We start from the raw sequence: 27,369 nt of genomic DNA on the forward strand, positions 1-27,369 counted from the left end.
GGTACATACAATACAAAGCAAATATAAGCAGCAGGGTTTCAGTACTGGAAAGTTGCTGTGAACATCTTACATCAGTGTCACACTATAGCAGATACAGGCTTCTGCAACAAGAATACAAGCCTGGGCTTGAAAGGGATTTAGGCACCTAACTTGTATGGAAATCATGTGCAATTACATGCCCAAACATTTCTGAGGCTCAGTGCTGTTGTCCATTGCTTATCACATGTACAGTTCTCAGCTGCTCTAAACTTGGCTCAATGTCTGGCTGGGACCTAAAAAAACCCAAAACCTGGTCTGGGAAAGTCAGGCTACAACTGCTAGCTTTTACCAGTATTCTCAAAATTACTAGCAGTGCCCCAAACCCATGATGTGGCCTTGGTCACCCTCATTAGGGTTGTAGTGCTGTGCAAGTACATTCCATTACTGGTGGTGGGAGGTGTGTAAGTTTTGGCACCTGTGGTCTGTACAGATAACAGGGAAATAGACAGTGGTCACAAACCCAGCTGTAAGTGATTAAATGCCCCAGCTTGGTTGGGGTACATGGCCCCTATTCTGAGCTAACATGTGCTGTGTGACTGAAGGTGGTAAGGGAGAACATCCTGGCTGCATCTAGACTGGCATGATTTTGCCGTAAAGTTTTTCTGTTAAGTATTTGCACAAGATAGTGTCTATACTGGCATGTGCCTTTGCGCAAAAGATTTGCTTTTGTGCAAAAGCATCCGTGCCAGTGTCGATGCTCTCTTGCGCAAGAAAGCTCCAATGGCCATTTTAGCCATCGGGCTTTCTTGCGCAAGAAATTAATGTTGGGTCTACACTGGCCTCTTGCGCAAGAATACTTGCACAAGAGGGGTTATGCCTGAGCGGGAGCATCAGAGTATTTGTGCAAGAACCACTGATTTTGTATGTTACAAAGTCAGTGTTCTTGCGCAAATATTCATGGCCAGTGTAGACACGCAGCAAGACTTTGCACAAAATCATGCCAGTCTAGATGCAGCCCCCTAGTTTTCAGAGACAGTTGCTGGATGGGGTTTTTGGCCACAAGAGGAGGCAATTGTTCAAACTCACAGGCCTCATGCCTAAATACGCAGCTGTTGTAGCTGGGGCCCCTTAGGGAATTAGTAAAACCTCACAGTGCAACCTGTAGGTTGTGTCCAACCCCCCCCCCCCCACAAGTTTCACACTAATTGACAAGTTCTGAATCCTCTGAGCAGGGCCAAGTCAAAAGCTGGGCTGAAATGGGGATAAGGAGCAGACTCTCAAGAGAACAGCTCTGGTGCCTAGCTGGGCCTGCCCCACATCAGAGGTTATGAGTCAGTCAGGGACTATTATTGTGTGGGTGGAGGTGTGCAGTGCTGGTGCAAGGCACCTGCTCACACAGTGCAGCGCTGGTGCAAGGTGCCTGTGTGCCTTGCAGCCATCAGGGGAAGGGTTAGGGTCTCACCACCCAGCCTTCCAGGAGGATGTAACAAGTACTGCAGGCTTGGTCCAGCTCTGTCCCCAGCAAGGGAAATCAGGATGGAATGGGGTGACTGGAGTCTAGGAGCGCTGGCTCTTGCTGCACTGAGCACCAGTACCTGAAAACCCTGTGGTGACAGGTCTCAGGGAAACCCCCATACAGACACTGCCCACATCCCCATGGACCTGCTACTTTTCACTCACCTTCCCAGCAGCTTCAGGCCCCTGTGCTTTCCCCAATGCTGTGGCTGCCGGGGCTGACTGGAAGGGTGGGGAAGGGGAAGAGGCATTCCCGCTGCCTTCACTGTTCAGTTTAAAACAGAGAGGCTGGGTCTAGACTGGCAAGTTTTTCCGCTTTTGCGGAAAAATTTGCCAGCTGTCTACATTGGCCACTTGAATTTCCGCAGAAGCACTGACTTCCTGCTGTCTGAAATCAGGGCTTCTTGCGGAAATACGAGGCTGCTCCCGTTCGGGCAAAAGTCCTTTTGCGCAAAGGGCCAGTGTAGACAGCTCAGATTTGTTTTGCACAAAAAAAACCCGATCGCGAAAATGGTGATCGGGGCTTTTTTGCGGAAAAGCGCGTCTAGATTGGCACGGATGCTTTTCCACAAAAAGTGCTTTTGCAGAAAAGCGTCCGTGCCAGTCTAGACGCTGTTTTCCGCAAATGCTTTTAACGGAAAAGTTTTCCATTAAAAGCATTTGCGGAAAATCATGCCAGTCTAGATGCAGCCAGAGAGGGAGAAAGTTACCTAGTCCACCACTGCCTGGGAAGAGGGCTCTGGTCCCAGATGAGGCGATTCCTGAAGCCCCAGCTGACCAGGCTGAGTAGATTAATGGACTAGCTGGTGTTTTAGCCATCTCCTGAACAAGTGCACTGGAGCAAACAGAGGAGTTAGCTCTGGCCACATCAATTAGATCAGTGGTTCACAACTTTTTTACACTTGCAACCCCCCCAGGGAAAATTTTGATTGAGCCAAAAGAAAAAAAAAAGCAGCCCCATTAAATTCCACTCCATTCCCCTGCCACCATGTGTACATCGGGTGCCAGAGCTGGGAAACGAAAATACCAGCTGGCCCAAATAACAGCACTGCGACCCCCCCCCTCCCTCCGGAAGTCAGTTGTGACCCGCCCCCCCTCAAGGGGGTTGCAACCCACAGGTTGTGCACCGCTGAATTAGATCACTAATTAATTTTCCTTGGAAACTGTATTGGAACTTAACTATTTTCATAAAAAATGCAGGTTGTCCAACAGACATTTCAGATTTTTTGGTTCAAGTGAATGCCTATAACCCAAAGTAATTTGATTTGGAAATACTGCCATGTGGGACATGTAGTGCAGGTGCTTCATGTCTGCAATATCCTTTCAGCCTGCTCACCAGCTGGACTATGTCTCCCATGGTACCTGATGGCTAGGGTCTTCTCTAAGAGGGGAACCTGGTGCATCATAGGAGATGTAGTCCCATGAGAGAGCCCAGCCTCCATGTTGAGTATGCTATGCATGACAAGCGCTACGGGAGTGTTTACTGAGAAAGTGTAGCTTCACTTTGGAAAAAGCCATAAACACCCACAAAACAGCAGCATAGGCAAAACTACAAGGATGGGCTTTCAGCAGAGTAGCTACAGAACGACTGCAGGGATCTTTAAAATACAAATCCCCATTGACAAAACAAGCAAATGTCTAGACAGCTTCAAATGGACTCCCCATTCCTGCAGTGTGCTGATGCTGGCTCATCTGGACATAAGAAAGGAACTAAGAATACCTTTTTTATAGGAACCAGAAAGCCTACATTGGGTCTAAAATCAGTCAGTTAGGGTTGAAGCAAAATGCAGGACAATGTAGCACTTTAAAGACTAACAAGATGGTTTATTAGATGATGAGCTTTTGTGGGCCAGACCCACTTCCTCAGATCAAACAGTGAAGAAAATAGTCACAACCATATATACCAAAGGATACAATTAAAAAAATGAACACATATGAAAAGGACAAATCAAATTTCAGAACAAGAGGGGGATGCGGGGGGGGGGGGGGGGGAGGAAGGAAGGTAAGTGTCTGTGAATTGATGATATTAGAGGTGGGGAGAGTGGGATGTTTGTGAGTTAATGGTATTAGAGGTGATAATTGGGGAAGCTATCTTGGTAATGGGTGAGATAGTTCAAGTGTTTGTTGAGTCCTCTTTGGAGAGTGTTGAATTTTAACATGAATGACAGTTCAGAGGATTCCCTTTCAAGTGCAGATGTAAAAGGTCTTTGTAGCAGAATGCAGGTGGTTAAGTCATTGAGAGAGTGTCCTTTCTGGTTAAAATGGCAAGAAACTGTTTTTTCTTTGTGATCTTGTCTGATATCAGTTAGGGTTATGCAACTGATTAATACAGGACATAACTTGTCCTGAGGCATGAAACCCTTACTAAGATCTATATACAGAGATGTAGTCTAAGGCTTGAGAAAACCAGCAGTCCCATGCAAAAACAACATAGCCAGAAAGGTCCCTGGGCTGAGGTAAACTTCAGCAAGACCTGCAATGTCTCCTAGCTGTGGTAGTAATCAAAAGAGCTGAGGAACCTGCAGACTGGGTGCAGTCACTGGTGATAGTACAAAAGAAATCTGGATCTTTGCACTTGTCTCTCTAACTCAAGGAATTTAACAGTTAACATAAGAGAACATTATCACATACCAACCAGACATGAACTCTGGAGAGCGACATCTTAGAAGCTCACCTAGAAACACAAAGCTATTTTTTGCTAGATTTAAGAGTTCACAAGTAGCGAGGAGTGACAATGGCTCTCAACTTGTGAGACTTCAGAATGTGTGCAGCAGAGGAACATGGAAGTGAATATATAACTTCTGGGCATGTGCAGGACAATGGGCTGCAGAGTGTGGCATGAAAATTAAAAGAGTGTTTAGAATGCAGCATGCCTGCTAGGAAATCAGTACGACAGCTTGAGATCAAACAGGGTGAAGCTAACAAACAAAGGCACCAACAGGTGCAGAAGGGAAAAATGAAGGAATAAAAATGTCCCACTCTGCCTGTGGAAACTATGTCCTGCAGAATCTGTTCAATTTGGAAAAATGGTTCATGCAGGATCAGGCTGAGAGGACTTGCCTGGTTGTTCCCAGATCATATGAGATTCAAGCAAAGATTTTCACTGAGACAGAGCCACAAGCATCTCTTACTGATCCTAACAATAAATGTCCCAAGTAGCTACTTCCACATACAGTAAAACCACCTCTATTAGGGACATTCCAGTAATAACACCTCCCCCATGACACAGCCTGCTGAGACTATCAGAGATGTGGATTTACCAGACACCAGATCATTCAATCCCTGGGTAGGTGATCCGGGAAACGCACGGCTTGGACCACAGGAGACAGGTGCTGTCCCAAGGCTCCCAGTGCAGAAGACAGTCTCCATGGAGACATGAACACAGTACAGCACATCAGTCCAAACCCCCCAAAAGAGTCACTTGAAGCTACCGAGCAACAGCAGAATCATGACTCCCGCTGAATGAAAAAGGAGGGTGTTTAGTTTGGTGGGTTATGAAGAAAAAGAAAAGATGGATGAACACACTAATGAGATACTGCACAAACCCAGGAAGTGGCAGGCAGTCTTTTTGCTGGACCTGGGAGCAAGGCATAGCCAGCATGCTGGGCAGTCATCAACAGCCCAGCCACCTCCCCCTGTTGTTGTTTCAAAAGTGAAGGAAGAATTCTCTGCACAACACAAGTGTACTTGTCACAGACCAATGGAGCCTGGAGAGCAGCATGGTAAGCTGCATTTCCAAATCCAACTATTTTATGTCTTCGTCTTTTGCTTAATTTGCAGCCTTAGACTTGTTGGAATTTTCTATGGGAGATTTAGAGGCCAGTGTTTTGTTCCAAATTTTGCTTGATACATTCCATGGTAAATCCAATTTCTCTACCAGCTCTAGCAACAATGTTCTAAAGCAGGAGTGGCCAACCTGTGGCTCTCCAGAAATTAATATGCAGCTCCTTGTATAGGTACCAAATCCAGGGCTGCAGCAACAGGTGCCAACTTTCCACTGGGCTGGAGGGTGCTCACTGTTCAACCCCCAGCACTGTCCTACTCCCTTTTCCCCAAGGATCCTGCCACTTCCTACCTTTTCCACTGAGCCAGTCACACCCGTGCTTCCCTCCTCAGTGTCTCCCACTGAGAAAGAGCTGATAACAGTGGGCAGGAGGGAAAGGAGGCGGGGGCACTGACCAGTGGGCAGGATGTGCTGAAAATGGTGGTGGGGAGATGATCTGGACTGGTGACATATAACTGTTGCTCTTTAGCAATGTGCATTGGTAAATTCTGGATCCTGCTCAGGCTTGGGGTGGCCACCCCTGTTCTAAACAGTGCTCATGGCTGCCCTCTTCTGGGGACTTGCCCCATTCAGTCTGTTTCACTCTACCAGCAGCCCCCATGACAGACTAGTGCAAACTCCTTCCCTTTAGCAGGGAGGGGTTAATTAGGCAGAGAACAGGTACCTGTCACACTACACAGGAATATAAACACACAGGATCTTGGGGGATGATATGGCTTCTGGACTGGGCTCCAGTTCTTGGATGTGATGAGGTTAGGGGGGGTAGTTTCTGAGTTCAGGACTAAATCCAGTAGCCTAGGATCTGAAGGAGGCTCTAATTCTTCTTCATTAGGCTGCCAGAGCTCTTGGAGGCTGTTGGTGGAGTTCCCTGCGGCAGAGAAAGAGAGAATGAGAATCAGTCACTGAACTCTTCTAGGCTGAAGATATAATAGCCCCCCTCTTCACAGCCCCACTGGCATTCCTGTGTGTGACCAAGAGAGGAGATCTCTTCTCCTTTCAATCCAGCTAGGGAAGAGGGAAGTTGGTCTGGGGCACATGCAGAGCCATGGAAGATCTGTGGTCAGCAGCCAATTTCTTGCTGATGTCTTCTGAGAATGAGAGTCACCTTTTCGCTTGGATGTAGCCCAGCTGGACGTCTCTGGAGGAGTCTCTGAGAAGTCAGTCCAACTTTACAACAATCAACACCAAACAATATTAAAAGCACATACAGGTTAGTAATTATTTCAAATAGAACAATGTGATTTACTTCCTTTTCAACCACGTATTGTAATTACAAGCATTTGTACACACACGTCATTGGGGCCCATGGCAAAATTGCTTTTCTGATTGAGAGCAACAACTACTGAATCTAGAGGCAAGATGGAAAAACAGCTGCACTTCAGAAGAGCTGGGCACTACAGGGGCACTTCTGAGATATTCTTTAGAATGTCGCCCCCTTGTGTCTGTGGAGTGAGACACACTAAGCCAACGAAACACCAAGTAGGAACTTAGCACTAACTCTCGTTGCGATGGGTAGAAACATTAGTCTGAGTCCTTATCCAAATTTCTCTTTTCCTAGGGATCAGCAGCCAGTTTCAGACATTGCAGAGTGGCTCACCTGAAAATTGCCCTATTCTGTCAGTTCCCTCTGAAGCATCTGGCATTGGCCACTGTCACAAGGCAGGATATTATGCTAGATGGACCTTTGATCTGGCCCAGTGTGGCTGTTCTCATGAACAGTTCTAGTGCATATGGGAAATTCCAGCTTCTGTTTTGCCTCCCTTGACAATCTCTAAAATATTCAGTAAAGAAAGCTCTCTTCCTCCACCTGGGCAGGCTGGTCCACACTGATTGGTCTTGTTCAACGGTTAAACAATCATAAGGCTGAGCACTTCCCTGTGAAGACCTCACCATTACCTCTGATGGGAAAGGCTGCTTCCTATCTACCTCAACATCCCCTTTGGGCAGGAGGTTAGCTAAACAGAAATGAAAATGTACAGTACCAAAAGTGAAATCCCTGCAAGCTTCATGGAAACTTTTCAAAGACACCATAGTGTAGGCCCAACTTAAATGTATACCCTACAGTACAAAACACATTGGCTGTGTCTACACTGGAAATTCATGCCAGAACTGCTTAAAACGGAATACTATTCCGTTTTCAGTTTTTCCGGAAAAGGAGCATCTACATTGGCAGGCTGCTTTTCCGGAAAAGCCCTTTTTCCGGAAAAGCGTCTGTGGCCAATGTAGACGCGTTTTTCCGGAAAAGAGCCCCGATCGCCATTTTCGCAATCGGGGCTTTTTTCCGGAAAAGACTACAGGGCTGTCTACACTGGCCCTTTTCCGGAACAGTGTTCCGGAATAAGGACTTATGCCCGAGCAGGAGCAGAATAGTTTTTCCGGAATAGCGGTTGATTTTGTACAGTAGAGCATCGTTGCTTTTCCGGAAATTCAAGGGCCAGTGTAGACAGCTCACAGCTTATTCCGGAAAAGCGGCTGATTTTCTGGAATAAGTGGCCCAGTGTAGACACAGCCATTAAGAGAACCAAAAAAGTGCCACCATGGCTTAACAACTAAGGAAAAGAAGCAGAGAGAGATACAAAGGCATTTATTAAAAGGTGAAGTTAAATCCTAGTGAGGAAAATAGAAAGGAGCATAAACTCTGTCAAAGTGTAAAAATATAATTGGGAAGGCCAAAAAGAAATTGAAGAACAACTAGCCAGAAACTTTAAAAGTAATAGCATTTAAGTCCATCAGAAGCAGGAAGCCTGCTAAACAACCAGTGGGGGTAATGGATGACGGAGATGCTAAAGGAGCACTCGTGGATGATTAGATCATTATATAGAAACTAAAAGAATTCTATGCATCGATCTTCATGGCTAAGGATGTGAGGGAGACTCCAAAACCTGTGCTGTTCTTTTTAGGTGACAAATCTGAGTAATCGTACCAGACTTAAGTGTCATTAAAGGAGTTTTTTAAACAAATGGATAAACTTAACAGTAACAAGTCACCAGGACCAGATGGCATTCACCCAAGAGTTCTAAAAGAACTCAGATGTGAAATTGAGGAACTACTAGCTGTGGTTTGTAACCTATACTGTAAATCATCTTAGGGTATGTCTACACTGCCACCCTACTTCAAACTAGGGTGGCTAATGTAGGCATTCAAACTTGCAAATGAAGCCTGGGATTTAAATATCCCAGGCTTTATTTGCATGTTCCTGGGCACCGCCATTTTTAAATGTCCCGTAGTTTGAACTACCTGCCCGTGGCTACACACAGCACAGACTAGGTAGTTCGAATTAAAGCTCCTAATTCGAACTACCATTAAACCTCCTTGCAGGAGTCACTGTGGATAGTTCTCTGAAAACATACACTCAATGTGCAGCAGCAGTCAAAAAAATCAAACAGAATGCTAGGATTCATTAAGAAGGGGATAGCGACTAAGACAGAGAATATCTTATTGCCTCTGTATAAATCCATTGTATGCCTACATCTTGAATACATGCTGATGTGGTCACTTCATCTCAAAAAAGATATCTTGGCACTGGAAAAAGTTCCAAAAAGTGCATACAAAATTATTAGAGGTATGGAATGGCTGCCGCATGAGGAGAGATTAATAAAACTGGAAGTTGTCTCTTTTTCAAGCTGAAAAGAAAGGGGAGGGATATGATAGAGGTCTACAAAATCATGACTAGTGTGGAGAAAGTAAATAAGTAAAAGTTATTTACTCCTTCCCATATCACAAGAACAAAGGGTCACCAACTGAAATTAATAGGTAACAGGTTTAAAACAAATAAAAGGAAATATTTCTTCACTCATTGCACAGTTAACCCATGGAACTCATTGCCAGATGATGTTGTGAAGACCAGGACTTTAACAGAGTTCAAAAAAGAACTCCATAAATTAATGGAGGTTAGGTCCATCAATGGTTATTACCTAGGATGGGTAGAAATGGTGTTCTAAGCCTCTGTTAGTCAAAAGCTGGGAATGAGTGACAGGGATGGGATCACTTGGTGATCCCGTTCTGTTCATTCTCTCTGGGGCACCTGGCATTGGCCACTTCTGGAAGACAGGACCCAGTCTGACCATTCTTATGACTTCTTGCTATTCCCCCTTACCCTATCCTGAGGAGAAATCCCTCCCTTCAATAGGCTGGCAGCATGGAGTCCAATTCTGAGAGATCTAGCTTGGATTTATTTGTAGTCCGTTCACCTTACCGTTGTCCCAAGGTTTCGTAAGTGTTCTAGCTTGGACAGGGCCAATGCTGGTACCTGTGTGAACCCTACTGGCGTATGGCCCAGTCAGTTCAGCAGCGCCAGCTCAGGAAAGGTTTGGACTGTGTTGTCAGCAGGTTCCAGTGAGCCCCAGAACCCATTTCTTGCACAGCACTTTGGATAGCTTGGGTGGGACCACACTTGCCATGGTTTGGCCTGGGGGAGCATTCAGATACTCACAGGTGACTGTGCCTTAGAGTTGAGGTGAGCGTATATCAATACTGCAATGTTGCTGTGACCTGCCTCCAGTGCAATACCCACAGCGTTGTTACCGTCCTAGGGGAGGAAAGGAAAAGGGATCAAGACAAAGCACAAAAGAGAAGCTGGGGGGGAGGGGCGCGCGGCGATTGAAGTAACACATGGCTGAAAGTACAGGGCTTGTAAGGCCCTGAGACAGGCAGCAAAGCACAAGGCCAAAAGCCAAGGCAAGTTACTGAGTTGCCTGGAAAAGTCCAGGCGCAGGAGGAAAGGGCAGTGTGGTAGCTCTAAATGGGAGTCCACATGGCTTTTAAGAAGCAGGGCCTGCCAGACCTCCCTCCCCTCGGGTGAGACTTGCCAGGCAATGCTTTTGTTCTGCCTCCCAGCCATGGCTGGTTTCAGGCAGGTTGGCCCCTCATGGGGTAGTTGTTTGGATGGATGTGTCTCTGTGCAGCCCCAGGGCAGCTCGCTGACTCTGTTAGTGCAAGCCCTTGTTTGGCTGCATGTGCACTGGTCCCTGCCACTCAAGCAGCAGAAACATCCCATGGGGATGTCAGGGGCCACAGATACTACTAAGCCCAGATGAGCTCCCAACAGGCTGTTGTTCCCATTTGGGGTGAACAAACCATCCCTGCAGTCAAATACCCTGGAACAATCCAAATCTGTCGGTGGATAATTCACCTGGCTGAGTGACCAGCTCTGCCATCCAGCCAGTGGCCAGGTGGCTGGGCGCAAGAGGTCAGCAGATGCAGCTGGGTGTCCTTAGCCTCTGCAGAAGCTGGGAATGGGCAACAGGGGATGACTAGATCACTGGATGATTCCCTGCTCTGTTCATTCCCTCTGGGGCACTCGGCACTGGCCATGTCAGAAGACAGGACACTGGGCTAGATGGACTTTTGGTCTGACCCGGTGTGGCCGTTCTGATGTTGGAGAGAAGCCAAGACTATGGTATCTGGAGCAGGTCCTGGGGGAGCATGAAAGCAGGGAAAGCGTGTCTATCACGAGAGTGAAAGGACAGTCTCCACTCGCCAGTGGCTCCGCTGGACAGCAGCACCGGAGCCCCAGGAGAGAGGAGAGCAGGAGCTTCACAGCCTCGGCGCTGGTCTGGAGCTTACGTTATCCACGATGGAGATGTCACAAGCTGGTTGAGCCAGGAGCAGCCGTACGGTTTCCACTCGCCCGTGCTCACAAGCGCACATCAGAGCTGTGGAGCCCTCCTCGTCCTGCAGGTTCACATCAGCTCCACAGGCCAGCACAGCTTCGACCATCTCCTGCCTGCCATGGCTGACCGCCAGCATCAGAGCCGTCTGGCCAGCCTGCAAGCAGGATGAGAGGTGAGGGAAGCCAGGTGAGATGCAGAAGAGACCAGCACAATCCCCACCCCCAGCTAGGTTACTAGTGGAACCCAGAGGCACTGAGACCACTCACAAGGGAGAGAAACAGCTGCTCTACAGTCTTAGCTTTTAGCTCAGGCCATAGAGGCATATGGCGTTAGCCCCTAAGGTCACAGGTTCACATTCACCTGCTGATGACCTGGGGCCGTTGGCTTTATATTAGTAACACTGGACGTCTCTCCTAGGCAGTCATGTTGCAGGAGCCAGGGACTCACATTATGCCAGATGAGGTACTGACTGCAGGGAGAGGCCAGGGGCTCCTGTGCCCCACATAGGGAGAAGAGATTTCCCAGGGTGTTCTCCCACAAGGACCTGCTTGGCTTGCCTATCCTCCGAGACTCCTGGCTCCCCAGCCCCCCGGTTCCCATGCACTGAAATGGGGAAGCATTACACAGCAGGAAAACGTAAACAAGGAAGATGCAGCTCAGTGCTGAGCATATACAGGATCTGGCCAGCAGCTGCCAACAGTGACAAGCTCTATCGGGGATCTTTTGGAGGCTCTGCCATTGGCTTGCTCCGCTCGAATTCCCAGAGCCAAGTGGGGGGCTGCCTGTAGCTGGCCATCCCACACAAAAAGCCTCGGGAGCGAGACAAAGCTTGTTTTCCTCCAGTGGCCTCCAAAGCTTATGGCCACCGATTGGGACAGGAACAAGGCCTGTTGTTAGGTGAGCTGGCCCACCTGCTCACACGCCGTGCTTTGCAGCAGTCAGGGACTGCCCTAGGGTCTCAAGCAGAGGGATTATGCTGTGGGGAGAAGCACTGTTTGTGCAGACCTGGCTCGCCTTGGCATTGACGTTTCCCATGCCGAAGAGTCTTCTGACAACATGCATGTCGTCATCATGCTCCACCGAGGCCAGCGCTGCCAGCATGAGGGCCGTGTATCCGGCTTTATTCTGATGGTCCACGTTGCACACCCCTGCAGACAGAGTGGCCAAGCAGCGTGAGGGACCCCAGCAGGCCAGAAGGTCCAGCAGCAAAACTGCCCTCAGTTCCCATCCCAGGGTTGTCTCAGGTGCCAGAGTTGTTGCTCCGGGGTTCTGGCAAAGTCTGGAAGCTGGAGGACAGCCACCAGTCACCACATGGCTCTTGGGCAAGGAGCCAGACTTGCTTGCTGGGAGCTGTTTGCTCCCTGGATGCACCCAGATAATACCTATTTGCTGGTATGAAAGAGCAAAGCCTGCCCCTTCCTCCACAGCTGCCCAGCATGGCTGGGATTGGAGGATCTGCTGTGGCCTGGAATTGCCTTCTGTTCCCAGCCTGACAAGGGATGAGCCCAGTCCTCAGCAATCTCCTGGAAGAGGAACTTGGGCCTCAGAATGGATGCTGATGGCAGGGAAATGCTTGTGGGATAGGCCTAATTCACCTAACGTGTCTGGGTAACCCCAGGCCATGGGCCAATGTGGAGCACTACACCCTGTGCACCAGCCAGTTTCCCAAGGCACTAGGGGTGTGTCTAGACTACATGGCTCCGTCAACGGAGCCATGTAGATCAGGGTTGTAGGCAAAGGGAAATGAAGCGGTGATTTAAATACTCGCTGCTTTGTTTAAATCAAAATGGCTGCCGCGCTGTGCCGATCTGCTGTTTGTCGGCACAGCGCTGTAGTCTGGACACTCTGTGGTCGACATCAAAGGCATTTGTAGACCTCTCTGTTATGCCTCGTGAGATGAGGTTTACCGGGGAGGTCGACAAATGCCTTTGATGTCGACCGCGAAGTGTCCAAATTACAGCACTGTGCCGCCAAAACAGCTGATCAGCACAGCTCGGCACCCATTTTAATGTAAATGAAGCGGCGATTATTTAAATCGCTGCTTCATTTCCCTTTGCCCAGTAAACAAATCTACACGGCTTCATCGATGGAGCCATGTAGTCTAGATATACCCTAGGAGAGGGAGGCAGGCTGGCCTCCAACTGGTGGAGCAGGTGGTGGGTCAGGGACTCCCTGGTGGATGTGTGTCAGGTAAGGGCTGCGGAACAGCAGCTGAGAGAAGCCTGGGGATCAGGGCAATTGGTGGAAAGGGAACCAAGTTCTCAGCTCCCATCTCCTAGTGCAGATCCTCCCCGCTCCCGGGCGTTACAGGTTCCTTCTGGCCTAGCGCCCCTGGGACAGGCATTTTGTGCTACTAACCGGTGTCCAGGAGCAGCCGCACGATCTGAAAGTTGGAGTGTGAGACACTGTAGTGGAGAGCCGTGTTCCCGTTCCCATCTGCCAGGTTGACCACGTGGGCCAGCAGCCCAGGAGAGACCTCAGCGAAGGCCAGGAGGTGGCTGGCAACTGTCACTGGGTCGGAGGACTTCTGGCTGGACACTCGGAACCACTCCTGGAGAAGCACACCACTGCTGGACAACTGGGGAGAGAGGAGGGCAGAGCTCAAGCTGAGAAATGCTTCTCCTCACAGGGACATGCCCAGTGGCTAAAGCTCTCGCTGCTCCCAATGCTTCCTATCACAAAGCCAGGAGTATGTCTACACTGTGCAGCTTTTAGGGTGTCGATAAAGGCCTGTTGCTAAAAGTCAGCGGGAGGAGGGGAGATGCTGCTTGGCGGCACTTTTGTGTGATGCAGTGGTTTCCCTTTGTCAGTAGCCATGACCCAACCCCAGCTATGCCCTCCCATTGCAATAAATACAAGGCAATTCCTTACACACACACCCCTTGCTAACAAGCCATGGTTGCTCCATGATCCTGCACAAACTTCTGGGCTCATGCCCTGCATACAGGATGAGGCACTCCCTGGGATGGAGCACTCTTGGACAGGAAGCCCCCCAGAAGGAAGGCACAGATGGCAAGAGAGGGCCAACTGGTGCCCAGTTTGGGTAGCAGGCAGCAGCTGGCTCTGCACCTGCCCTTGGGACACTGAGTGATAAATTTCCTGTGGTCCTGAGGATGCGTGGGCCATTCTACAGCCAATCTCTTCAGGTCTGGGATACCTGGAATGAGGAGGGGTTCGCGACTCACATCAGGGATTCCCAGCTGCAGCAGAGGAGGCGCTTGGTGGGATTCAGAGGGACCCACAGCGACCATCCCCTCTGAATTCCTGCACCACAAACCGAGAACTGCCCAGAACAATTTCAGACAAACTCGGGCCAACCCAGCTGCTCCGCCTCTCTGCTTCCATCCAACTCACCACCTCTTTACTCTTCACAGCAGTAGGATGGCTGAGCTGGTGCTTCACAATCATGCAAGCGTCTCTCATCCTGGGGCTCAGCTCAAACCTGGGAAAAGAAGGGAGGGGACAGAGCTGTCTGTTCCTAAGGGGCATGTGCATAAACACCGTTCTGGCTTCTAGCCAGGGCTGCACTAATGGTATGCCTACACAGCAGTGTTATTTCGGAATAACTGATGTTATTCTGAAATAATTTACAATACAAGCCGTTATTTTGACAATGTTGAAATAATGTCGAGCTGAGGACTTCTTACTCTGACTCTTGTAACACTCATTTTACGAGGAATAAGAGAAATCGGAGGAAGAGTGCTCTTCCTCAGACTTCCTGCTGTGTAGACAGAGCCAAAAGCTGAAATAAAAGCTATTTCGACTTAAGCTATGCAAATCGACATAAATCAAGTTGTGCTGCTTATTTTGGCTTTAGCCTTGCTGCGTAGATGTGCCCTAAGGGATTAATGGGATGGAAGTGCCTACATATGAATTACATGTTGCAAAACAACATAGACTCATAGACTTTAAGGTCAGAAGGGACCATTATGATCATCTAGTTTGACCCCCTGCACAATGCAGGCCACAGAATCTCACCCACCCACTGCTAGAATAATCCTCTCACCTATATCTCAGATACTGAAGTCCTCAAACGATGGTTTAAAGACCCCAAGATGCAGAGAATCCTCCCACAAGTGACCCGTGCCCCATGCTACAGAGGAAGGCGAAAAACCTCCAGGGCCTCTGCCAATCTACCCTGGAGGAAAATTCCTTCCCGACCCCAAATATGGCGATCAGGTGAACCCTGAGCATGTGAGCAAGACTCACCAACCAGACACCCAGAAAAAAGTTCTCTATAGCAACTCCTATCTTCCCACCATTGGCCTATTTACCACTGATAGTGAAAGGTCTATTGATTGCCAAGATCATGTTACCTCATCAAACCATCCCCTTCATAAACCCATCTAGCTTAATCTTGAAGCCAGATAGGTCTTTTGCCCCCACTACTTCCCTTGGAAGGCTGTTCCAGAACTTCACTCCTCTTGACGGTTAGAAACCTTCATCTATTTTGAGTCTAAACTTCCTAATAGCCAACTTATATCCATTTGTTCTTGTGTCCACATTGGTATTGAGCTTAAATAATTCCTCTCCCTCCCTGGCATTTATCTCGCTAATATATTTAAAGAGAGCAATCATATCTTCAAACATGAAGTCAAACATTTATCGACATACATATTTATGTAAAATTAACACATTTATTCTACTCTCACCACATTCAGCTCTTCAAACAAACCCATTTTCCCCCAGCGGTAGCTGTGCAAAGTCACAAATGATGCATGTTGATTTAATTCCCAGTACCCAAGAGGGACACAACTCTGAGATGGGGGACTGGAGGACATTTTTGACCATTATTAGAAGAGACAAGTAACAGTTTTCACTACAGTCAGTGAGCGTCAGTGACAAACAGCCATAATGTGGTTTCAACATTCTATCACCCTGCATTCAGTGATGACTTGGCACATCCAAATACAGTAAAACTTCAGTTGTCCGGCATCCAGTGGTCCGGCACTCCTGCTAGTCCAGCACCATTTGGAACCCGGAAGTGCTCCAGGCAGCCGGACAATTGGAGCTGCTCTGCCCCAGACTTCCCCGAGTCAGCTGCTGGTCAGTTTCAGCAGCGGCTGACTTGGGGACGCCCGGGGCAGAGCAGCTGGGGTGCTGCTGGGTTGGTCCCACAGTGCCGCCTCCCCATCCCCCCACTCCACCCCACCCCCCGCATAGCCCCCACTTCCGATAGTCCGGCATATTTGATAATCCGACACCCTCTGGGTCCTAAAGGTGCCAGATTATTGGAAGTTTACTGTAATTTGCTTTCATCATTTTTTCTCTCTGTATCTGGGAATTACATGAATTCTGGGAATTACAACAAATTGAAGGAATTCTTGAGTAAAAATCTACTGGGAGATCATCTGGGTACTTTTGACATAGATGTTTGAGAAGACCCTGGGCCCTGTATGGGAACTAGGCTGAACATAAGGAAAGAACCTGGTTGCATCCCAGTACAGAAAAAGGATTTCTTTGACTTAGTGCAGTTCAGTACAGAATCGAACCCAGGGCATCACAACTCTGAAGCCCTTTACGGGGAGATGCTATAAAAGGAAAGTGCTGGGAGCCAGAGTGTGGTGTTTTCTTTCCCCTGAGGTATGGGAATTCATTGGGGGGAGGGAAGGGGCTAGAGCCTGATAGCATGTGTGCAGGTGCTGTGCAAGCTTCCCAGCCTACCCGCCCCCCACTCCTCTCCGGTGCTCACCAATTGCCCAGACATGAACCCATAACCAAAGAGCAGCCTGAGGCCGGCTGCGGCAGCTGGCGCCCCAGGCAGAAGATGCGATTGGCGCCCCCGCCTGCACAGCCATCAATGGCTGTGATGTCATCATTGGGCGCCCCGGGTCAGCGTCGCCCTAGGCGACCGCTGAGTCTGTCTACGCTCACGGGCCGCCCCTGCCCATCACACACAGAAGATGATGGCAATGGACCCAGGAGGCAGCAGCCTCGAGGGACAAAGGTCCAAGGGACCCTCATCCCTCCCTGACAGCTCAGCAGAGCTGCAGAGAAATTGGGGGGGGGGGAAGGGAGGGAAGAAAAATGTACAGCCTCTTCAAACTTGCCCACAGCTGGCATGGGTTCCCGTAGTAACCAGATTGCGTGTCTGGTCACCACGTTAACCGGAGGAGCCTGGCAGATGCCAGATGTCCCTGCCGCACGGGAACCACACAGACACTGACCCAAGAGAATGGAAGCAGCTCCCAGTGGAGTTCCTAAGCCCCATGGGCTGCTTTGCCTTGTCTTTCCTGTTGGCAGGAGTGCACCAGGCTCACCAGGGCTGTGGGAGCAAGCTCCCTGCCCGGCCTGGCCTGGCCAGCAGGGCATAAGGCTATTGCCTTGTTAGCCAAAAGTTAATCCCACCTAGGAGCAGCCTGTATGTTTGGCAGAACAAGGTGGGGTGGGGAGGCTGCTGCAGCTGAGCCAGCTGCTCATAAAAATAACCAAAGGGGGAGGGGAGTGTCAATCAATCAGCATCAGACTCACAGGTAGCTAGGAGAAAAGAAAAGAGTCCCCATGTGCTCCCCCTCCCAAGACAGTCCAGTGCTACCCACCAGATCGAATGGGGTCTTCCCTTGCCTGGGGCAACCAGACATTCAGAGTCACCAGCTGCTCCCCACTCTGCAGCCAGACACACAAGAGGGGTTCTAAAGCCTAGCCAGTGTGAATGTTCTCACAAAGGTATTTACTTTTAATTCCACTAAGAGCAACTGGTCTCCATTGTATCCAGTGGCAGTGAGTTCCACTGGCTAACTTGTGTGATGTCAAAAGGAAGTCTCTTCATATCACTGTTACGTTTTTTGCCTTGGAGGAGCCTTAGTTCTTAAGAACATAAGAATGGCCGTACTGGGTCCATCTAGTCCAGGAGCCTGGCTGCCAACAGTGGCCAGCACCAGGTGTCCCAGAGAAGGTAGACCAAAAACAATGATCAAGCGATTTGTCTCCTGCCACCCTTCTTCAGCCTCTGACAAACAGAGGCCAGGGACACCAATTCTATCCCCTGGCTAATAGCCTTTTATGGACCTAACCTCCATGAAATTATCTAGCTTCTCTTTAAACTCTGTTATAGTCCTAGCCTTCACAGCCTCCTCTGGCAAGGAGTTCCACAGGTTGACTACACGCTGTGTGAGGAAGAACTTTCTTTTATTAGTTTTAAACCTGCTACCCATTAATTTCATTTGGTGTCCTCTAGTTCTTTTATTATGGAAACTAATAAATAACTTTTCTTTATCCGCCCTCTCCACACCACTCATGATTTTATAGACCTCTATCATATCCCCCCTAAATCTCCTTTTTTCTAAACTGAAAAGTCCCAGTCGCTTTAACCTCTCTTCATATGCGACCCGTTCCAAACCCCTAATGATTTTAGTTGCCCTTTTCTGAACCCTTTCCAAGGTCAAAATACCTTTTTTGAGGTGAGACCACCACATCTGTACACAGTATTCAAGATGTGGCCGTACCATAGTTTTATACAGGGGCAGTAAGATATTGTGTGTCTTATTTTCTATCCCTTTCTTAATAATTTAATAATCCCTTTCTTAATAATAGTTTTCAGAGAACTATCCACGATAACTCCAAGATATCCTTTCTGATTTGTCATAGCCAAATTAGCCCCTATCATACTGTACTTATAGTTGGGGTTATTTTTCCCGATGTGCATTCCTTTACACTTATCCACATTAAATTTCATTTGCCATTTTGTTGCCCAATCACTCAGTTTGGTGAGATCTTTTTGGAGTCTCTCACAGTATGCTTCTGTCTCGACTATCCTAAACGGTTTGGTATCATCCTCAAACTTTACCACCTCACTGCCTACCCCTTTCTCCAGATCATTTATGAATAAGTTGAAAAGGATTGGTCCCAGGACTGACCCTTGGGGGACACCACTAGTTACCCCTCTCCATTCTGAAAATTTACCATTTATTCCTACCTTTTGTTTCCTGTCTTTTAACCAGTTCTCAATCCAAGAAAGTACCATCTCTCTTATACCATGACAATGTAATTTACACAAGAGCCTTTGGTGAGGGACCTTGTCAAAGGCTTTCTGAAAATCTAAGTAAACTATATCTACTGGATCCCCCTTGTCTGCATGTTTGTTAACCCATTCAAAGAACTCTAATAGATTAGTAAGACATAATTTCCCTTTACAGAAACCATGTTGACTTTTGTCCAACAAATTATGTTCTTCTACATGCCTCACAATTTTATTCTTTACTATTGTTTTGACTAATTTGCCCAGTACTGAAGTTAGATTTACCGGTCTGTAATTGCCAGGATCACCTCTAGAGCTCTTTTTAAATATTGGTGTCATGTTGGCTACCTTCCAGTCATTAGGTACGGAAGCCGATTTAAAGGATAGGTTACAAACTACAGATAATAGTTCAGCAATTTCCCATTTGAATTCTTTTAGAACCCTTGGATGAATGCCATCCAGTCTCGGAGATTTGTTAACATTAAGTTTTTCTATTTGTTCCAAAACCTCCTCTAATGACACTTCAATCTGGGACAGTTCCTCAGATTCATCACCCACAAAGGATGGTGCAGATTTGGGAATCTCCCCAATGTCCTCAGCCGTGGAGACTGAAGCAAAGAAATCATTTAGTTTCTCCGCAATGACTTTATCGTCCTTGATTGCGTCTTCCATATCTCGATCATCTAGAGGACCCACAGGTTTTTTTTAGCAGGCTTCCTGCTTCTAATGTACTTAAACATTTTGTTATTTCTTTTTGAGTTTTTGGCTAGCTGTTCCTCAAAATCTTTTTTGCTTTTCTTATTACATTTTTACACTTGATTTGACAGTGTTTATGTTCCTTTCTATTTATTTCACTAGGACTGGACTTCCACTTCTTAAAAGATGCCTTTTTGTCCCTCACTGCTTCTTTTACATGGTGGTTAAGCCAAGGTGACTCTTTTTTAGGTCTCTTGCTATGTTTTCTAATTTGGGGTATACATTTAAGTTGGGCTGTAGTCATTGTACCTTTTAATTTCTGTTTAACCTCCTCATTTTTGTGTAATTCCCCTTTTTAAAATTAAATGCCTGAGTGCTGGACTGCTGAGGTGTTCTTCCCACCACAGGAATGTTAAATGTTATTATATTATGGTCACTATTCCCAAGCAGTCCTGTAATGGTTATCTCCTGGACCTGATCCTGCGCTCCACTCAGAACTAAACTGAGAATTGCCTCTCCCCTTGTGGGTTCCTGTACCAGCCGCTCCAAGAAGCGATCATTTAGCCATTGAGAAATTTTATCTCTGCTTCTCTTCCTGTGGTGACATGTATCCAGTCAACATGGGGATAATTAAAATCCCCCATTATTATAGAGTTCTTTATTTTGGTAGCCTCTCTAATCTCCCTCAGCATTTCAATGTCAGTATTGCTGCCCTGGTCCGGTGGTCGGTAATATATCCCTACTGCTAATTTCTTATTATTGGAGCATGGAATTACTATCCATAGTGATTCTTTTGAACATGTTGATTCACTTAATATTTTTAAAAAATATTTAGTTTGACACAATCAACTCTGGATTAAACAAAGACTGTGAATGGCTCACTAACTACAAAAGCAGCTTCTGCTCTCTTGGAATTCACACCTCCAGAGCAGCTGCTAGAAGTGGGCCTCATTCTCCTTGATTGGATCCACCTCGTCATCTCCAGCCTGATCCTGGCCTGAATATTTATACCTGCCTCTGGAAATTTCTACTACATGCATCTGACGAAGTGGGTCTTTGCCCACAAAAGCTTATGCTCCTACACTTCAGTTAGTCTATAAGGTGCCACAGGACTCCTCGTCGCTTTTGCGGATTCAGACTAAGACGGCTACCCCTCTGAAACTTAATATTTTTATTTCATTTGATTCTACATTATCTTTCACATACAGTGCCACTACACCACCCACCCGGCCTGCTCTATCCTTTCAATATATTTTATATCCCGGTATGATTGTGTCCCACAGATTTTCCTCATTCCACCAGGTTTCAGTGATGCCTATGTCAATCTCCTCCTTTAACACGAGGTACTCTAGTTCACCCATCTTATTAGTCAGACTCCTAGCATTTGTGTAGAAGCACTTTAAAAATTTGCCACTGCTTATTTGTCTGCCCTTCTCTGATGCACTGGATTACTTTATATGCAGTTTTTTGTATGCTCTAGCCCATGGTTTGTCCTCTCCCCTCCTCTCTTTCTGACTACAGCTTAGAGAATCTCTATCAATGGATTCTCCTTTAAGAGAAGTCTCCATCCGATTTACGTGCATCTCCGCACCAATCAGCTTTCCTCCCAACTCTTAGTTTAAAAACTGCTCTACGGCCTTTTTAATGTTTAGTGCCAGCAGTCTGTTCTGATTTCATTCGTGCCCAACCCAGCCTCTCTATCCCATTCCTTAATTCCCATCACCCTCTCATGGTCCCGCTTATTAGTTTCCTGTCTAAGTTACATGCACCTTGCCCCTGGACATTTCCAAATGATTTTCCAGTCATTCAGTGGGAGGCTGCCCTGGGGAACACATGCTCCCCCTTTCAGAAGTACAGCATGGCTCTCCCGGAGACATGCTCCTCTCCTTGGAGGCACTCCCGCTTTTCTTGCTCAGAGCGCCAGCCAAGAGACGTGCACTTCCTCCCTTTGGCTCTAGGGGCTAATTCAACCTCAGCAAGTAGCATGCACTTGCAAATGAAAGGAGGATTTCTTTGTGCAGGCCTTGGTCACAGATGTCAAATGGGCAAGTTGCTAAACTGAAATTCACCTCCTACACAGCAAAATGTCCCCAGAGCAGTTTGCACCCAGGTCTGTTTTTAGTCTCTCACTGGTTTGGCCACATCCTGCTCTAAACTCCTAGCAGGGAGACATTTTTCTTTCCCCGTAACACAGAAAGCTGGCAGAATTTTGCTAAAATCTCCTAAGAGATTCACCTCCTAGCAGAGCCCAACCAGGACAGACGCCAGCCTCCAAGAGGGAATGTTTTACAAAAGCAGTAGCATGTGAAAATGGGGGCAGAATGTAAACTGTTTAGCCACCTTAGCTTCACCAGTTGCCGCTAGTGATGGCTCTAAGGGCGCCTAGCTAGGAGATGCTGGCTTGTCCAGGATATGGCACAAGGATGAGGTTGAATGGCCAAGCGTTTCATTAACTGATGCAGCTGAACTTAAGACGTGGTCAGTTTTTTTTAAACTCATTTTTTCCTGTCAAACAATACAATTAAAATGTTTTACCAACTGAGTCTGAAATGACATAGCCTTCACAAACAAGGTCAGCTCCCAGACTGCTGCACTGGGCAGCACAGTATGGGGAAGAGGTGAGCAGCCCTTGGTGGAGAAAGAACAGGTTAAGAACTATATAGAAAATCTGGACATACACAAATTCATGGTGTAGTAGTTCAGGATAGCAATACAGTAAATTCAGGATTCACTTGTGTGGCGTCCTGCTCGCTCTCCTGCTCAGTCAGTAATGAAAAACATTCGGCTGCGTGCATTTTCGTATGCTCCGTCAGTATATCGTGTCAGCTCTGCAGATCCCCAAAATACCACAGACTCAGATAAGATATGAAGGCACCTGAGTCAGGTTTATTGTTGAACAAAGTACATTAATAGCTGTCAGTAGACAGATGGCCTCCAAGCCCCTACATATTTGTACCCAGGACAACGGACTCAGTTCAGTTCAGTTGATCATATCGGCTCCCAGGCCAGCCAAAGAATTAAGTCAAGGTACCCCAATATTTAGACACAGAAATGAACAATCTGTGATGCACACCATACGTATCATCTTATACATTGATGACACATTTGCTACCTCCCCTTGTACTTGTTCCTCTAAACCATTGTTATGCTTTCACTCTTGTTTCAAACTATTTTATTATGTACTCAGCTGGGTGTCCCTGTACTATCCTGATGGACTGTATTTACATACTTCATGTGCTTTTATCAGTGCTAGCAGTTCTAGTGACGATAGACACTGACTTGTAGGCAAACATTTGCTTTTGACACTGCCTGTCTGTTACTCATAGTATAACTCTTACTTGTTCAAGCACCAGGCCCATGCTTCAGGTTCTTTCTCCAACACATGGGACCGGATCTAATGCATCCGAGGGTGCTGAGGGAGTTGCAGAGCCACTGGCATAGGCATGCGCACAGGGTGTGCCGGGTGTGCCCAGGCACACCCTAATGTCTCCAGCTGGCTAGCAACTGCTGGAGGAGGAGGAGGGGGATTTGAGACTGGGTACCACAGCCCGTCACTTTCCCTGCGGCCATCTACGGGGCACTTTGGGGAGAGAGAGCACACATGTGCGGCGGAAGCAGCTGGGGCCAGACCAAAGACACCAGCCCGAGCCATTTTTTCACCCCGAGCCCAGCTCGGCCCGGACCAGCAGCACCACGTGGTGCCCTTTCTGTGGCTGGGGGTGCCCCTGCCTGGCCCGGCAGCACCATGCGGTGCCCCTTCTGCACCCAGGGCCCCAGCCCTGGCCCCGTCCTCGGCTCCTCCCATCCCGGCAGCACCGCATGGTGCCGCTTCTGCCCCTGGGGCCGCAGCCCCAACCTCAACCCTGGCCTCGGCCTCGGCCCAGTAGCAATGCACAGCACCCCTGGGGCCGCGGCCCTGGTCCCACCCATGGCCCCGCCCATCCCAGCAGCACTGCACAGCGCCCCTTCTGCGCCTGGGGGTGCTCCCACCCGGCCCAGCCTGGCCGTGCCACCCAGCGCCCCTTCTGCACCTGGGGCCTCATCCTTGGCCCCACCCGGCCCGGCAGCACCGCGTGGTGCCCCTTAAAGTGACGCACCCCAGGCTAGGGCCCAGATGGCCTGTAGCTTGGGCTGGCTTTGACTCCAGCCCAGCAAGCTGGAAGGCAGAAGCCAGCTTAGCCTAAAGTAAGGGAAAGGGAGGAGGAGGAAAATAGGCAGGGGTGGGAGAGGAAGAGGCCTGTGCTGAGGAGAGGAGGGAAGGTCAGGAGAAGAAAGGGGAAAGCACCAAGGAACAGGGTGGAGGAGAGACAAATGCCAGGGGGCCAAGTGGAGACAATGAGGAAAAGGGCGGGGGGGGGGAGGACAGGGTGATGCTGGGAGAGGAGAGGGGAAGGGCACTGGGAGCTAAAGGGGGGAGAGGGAGGTGCTGGGAGAAGGCTTGAAAGAAGGGTTGGGCATGAGGAAGGCGGGGATGGAGCAAGACGTGTGAGGGCACAGGAGCATGAGAGGAACGGGGGCAGTGAGGGGGTGGGCATCAGAGAAAAAGAGGGCAAAGGGGGCAGGGACAGTGAGGGAAGGGGGGCACCAGGAGGGTGCAGGGCTAAGGGAAGTTGCAGGTGTCAAGGGATTCTGGGGGTGAAGCAGAAGGGCAGACACCTGCAGGGGAGGGACCAGCACCAGAGGAGAGAGGCAGGGCAGGTGTGTAGAGGGAGATGTTAGGAGAGGGGATGAGGAGGGGTAGCTCATATGATCAGAGTGGGGCTACTGCAGGACTGGGCATGGGGGGAGAGAAGGGCTGGTGCAGGGGGGGCAGGTCTCAGGAAGGCTGAGGGCAGTGAGGAGGGAAGGAGTCAGGAGAGCAGAGGAGGGTGAGGGGTTGGGGGGCAGTAGGCCCGAGGGGAGCTGATGGAGCAAGGGGACATTTGGCAGCAGAAGGAAAAAGTAGCAGTTTATAAGATATTTATTAATAACAGTGGCACATCCAAACAAGCCACATGAACTCAGTACTGGTGCACAACACGAAATTCATTCTGCTCATGGGAGGAAGCTCTTAGAGGGAACACTTCCCCCAGCCTCTCTGCCCGAGTTAATGTCACACACATTGGGTTAATGCAACTGCAGAATAGTTGCATAAGGGAGGTTTGGTGAGGGCTAAACTAATTCCTATTGGTAGGACTATTAGTGGGAAAAGTTCTTAGAGGGGGTCACTCAACACCTTTTACTTCTGGTCATGTGTCCGTCTTGCCCCGAGAGTGTTACCTCTAGAGGTGTAGCCAATGGGAGTCAGGGTGTGGCCAATGGGGTCAAAGTACATTTGAAAAAAATTCTAATGAAATGTGCTGCACATGCCTATGGCCACTGGCCATAATCTTTGAAAATTCATGGCAATTGGGGGAGGTCCCAGATGATTGGACAAGGCAAATGTAGTGCCCATATTCTAAAAAGGCAAGAAGGACAATCCAGGGAACTACAGATCAGTTAACAGATCACCTCAGTCCCTGACCAATCTGACTGCCACCTATGACAAGGTAACTGGCTCTGTGGACATGGGGAAGTCAGTGGATGTGATATACTTTGACTTTAGCAAAGCTTTCGATATGGTCTCCCAGAATATTCTTGGCAGCAAGTTAAAGAAGTATGGATTGGCTAAATGGACTGTAATGTGGATAGAAAGCTGGCTAGATAGTCAGGCTCAATGGGTAGTGATCAATGGCTTGGTATCTAGGTGGCAGCTGGTATCAACTGGAGTGCGCTGGGGTCAGTCCTGGGTTCAGTTTTGTCCAACATCATTATTAATGACCAGGATGAGGGGATGGATTCCACCCTCAGGAAGTAAATTCATGGATGACACTAAGGGTACGTCTAGACTACATGCCTCTGGCGACAGAGGCATGTAGATTAGGCTACCCGACAGAGTAAAATGAAGCGGCGATTTAAATAATCGCCGCTTCATTTAAATTTACATGGCTGCCGCGCTGAGCCGACAAACAGCTGATCAGCTGTTTGTCGGCTCAGCGCGATAGTCTGGACGCTCCCCTGCCGACATCAAAGGGAGCTGTCGACAACCCAGGTATGCCTCATCCCAGGAGGCATACCTGGGTTGTCGACAGCTCCCTTTGATGTCGGCAGGGGAGCGTCCAGACTATCGCGCTGAGCCGACAAACAGCTGATCAGCTGTTTGTCGGCTCAGCGCGGCAGCCATGTAAATTTAAATGAAGCGGCGATTATTTAAATCGCCGCTTCATTTTACTCTGTCGGGTAGCCTAATCTACATGCCTCTGTCGCCAGAGGCATGTAGTCTAGACGTACCCTAAGCTAGGGAGAGAGGTAGATATGCTGGGGTGGGGGAAGTCAAGACAGGGTCCAGAGTTACCTAGACAATTCTGATGAGATTCAACAAGGAAAAGTGCAGAATCCTGCACTTGTGATGGAAGAATCCCAAGCATTGTTACAGGCTGGGGACCTACTAGCTAAGCAGCAGTTTGGCAGAAAAGGACGTGAGGATTACAGTGGATAAAAAGCTGGATATAAGTCAGCAATGCGCCCTTGTAGCCAAGAAAGCTAATGGCATATTGGGCTGCATTAGTAGGAGCATTGCCAGCATATCGAGGAAAGTGATTATTCCCCTCATTTGGAAGTGAAGAGGCCACATCTGGAGTATTGTGTCCAACTCTGGACCCGCCCCCCCAACATGGACACATTGGAGAGGGTCCAGTGAAGGGCAATTGAAAGGATTAGAGGGCTGAACCACATGACTTATGAGGAAAGGCTGAGGGAACCGGACTTACTTAGTCTGCAGAAGAGATGAGCAAGGGGGAATTTGATAAAAGCCTTCAACTCCCTGAAGGGGGGTTCCAAAGAAGATGGAGAGAGGCTGTTCTCAGTGGGGGCAGGTGGCAGAACAAGGTGCAATGGGCTCAAGTTGCAGTGGGGGAGGTCTCAGTTGGATGTTAGGAAAAACTATTTCCCTAGGAGAGTGGGGAAGCACTGGAAGGGGTTCCCTAGAGAGGTGGTAGTATCTCCATCCCTAGAGATTCCTGGCTTGACAAAGCCCTGGCTGGGATGATTTAGTTGGGGTTGGTCCTGCATTGAGCTGGGGGTTGAACTCAATTGCCTCCTACGGTCTCTTTCAGCCCTCATCTTCTGCAATTCATTGAACATTGTGTCATTTGTTAGGGAGAGGGAAGGAATTAGAACAAAAGCATTTCCTTAGCCATTCCTGCAAAAATAAAATCTGTGCTGCTGGCTAGCTTGGGCCAAGATCCCCTGAACACTGTTGAGAGGGAGATGGCAGCTCAAACTGGTACTGGACTAAGATGTTTCCATGGCAGGAGCTCTAGACAACTCCTTTTCCCTCCCTGCTCCCCTCTGGTTCCAGGGGCCTTGGGGCTGGAGCGCTCTTATGTAGCTGGGCATTTCTGACTCAGCTTGGTGGCTGGTGGGTGCCCGGCTGGCACTTCAGACCCAGAGAGACTGCTCCACACTTACTTTTCCTTCACTTCAGTGGATTCCGGGGCTGGTGCGCTCTCTGCCCTGTGAGCTGTGCCCAGCTTAATGTTCTCCAAGCTGCTTGCAGCCTCGCCTGTGCCTGCTCCAATCTCCTCATCTGAGGCGTTTACATTGCCCTCCATATCACTATCAGAGCTGGTGAGCGAAATCTTCTCAGAGGAGCTGTCTCCACCGTCCTCCTCACTGGACGTGCTCTCATACCTGTCAGGAAGGAGAGCATGGTCAGGGCTCTGTGGGGAGACCTAGCACCTTTCCCCTGGCACCTGTGCTGTGCAGCAGGAGGGCTGGAGTCCTGCAGCTCCCTGCCCCCAACACAC

General features: G+C 48.7%; 1 protein-coding gene across 6 annotated transcripts in view; it reads right to left on the reverse strand.

Moving 5' to 3' along the window:
* Positions 1 to 3,294: 3,294 nt before the first annotated feature.
* KANK3 (KN motif and ankyrin repeat domains 3) overlaps positions 3,295 to 27,369 on the reverse strand; it is a 55,488-nt gene continuing 31,413 nt past the window's right edge. For all 6 annotated transcript variants that reach the window (XM_075903124.1, XM_006123890.4, XM_075903127.1 and 3 more), the window contains exons 6-12: positions 27,032 to 27,253; positions 14,245 to 14,332; positions 13,249 to 13,468; positions 11,896 to 12,038; positions 10,844 to 11,044; positions 9,711 to 9,806; positions 3,295 to 6,146 (exon numbers count right to left, since the gene is read on the reverse strand). In XM_075903124.1, the coding sequence (XP_075759239.1) occupies positions 6,093 to 6,146; positions 9,711 to 9,806; positions 10,844 to 11,044; positions 11,896 to 12,038; positions 13,249 to 13,468; positions 14,245 to 14,332; positions 27,032 to 27,253 (1,024 nt within the window). In that variant the 3' untranslated portion in view covers positions 3,295 to 6,092. The remainder of the gene's footprint in view (positions 6,147 to 9,710; positions 9,807 to 10,843; positions 11,045 to 11,895; positions 12,039 to 13,248; positions 13,469 to 14,244; positions 14,333 to 27,031; positions 27,254 to 27,369) is intronic.

This window comes from Pelodiscus sinensis, chromosome 19 (genome assembly GCF_049634645.1).
Source record: "Pelodiscus sinensis isolate JC-2024 chromosome 19, ASM4963464v1, whole genome shotgun sequence".
Classification (NCBI taxonomy): domain Eukaryota; kingdom Metazoa; phylum Chordata; order Testudines; family Trionychidae; genus Pelodiscus; species Pelodiscus sinensis.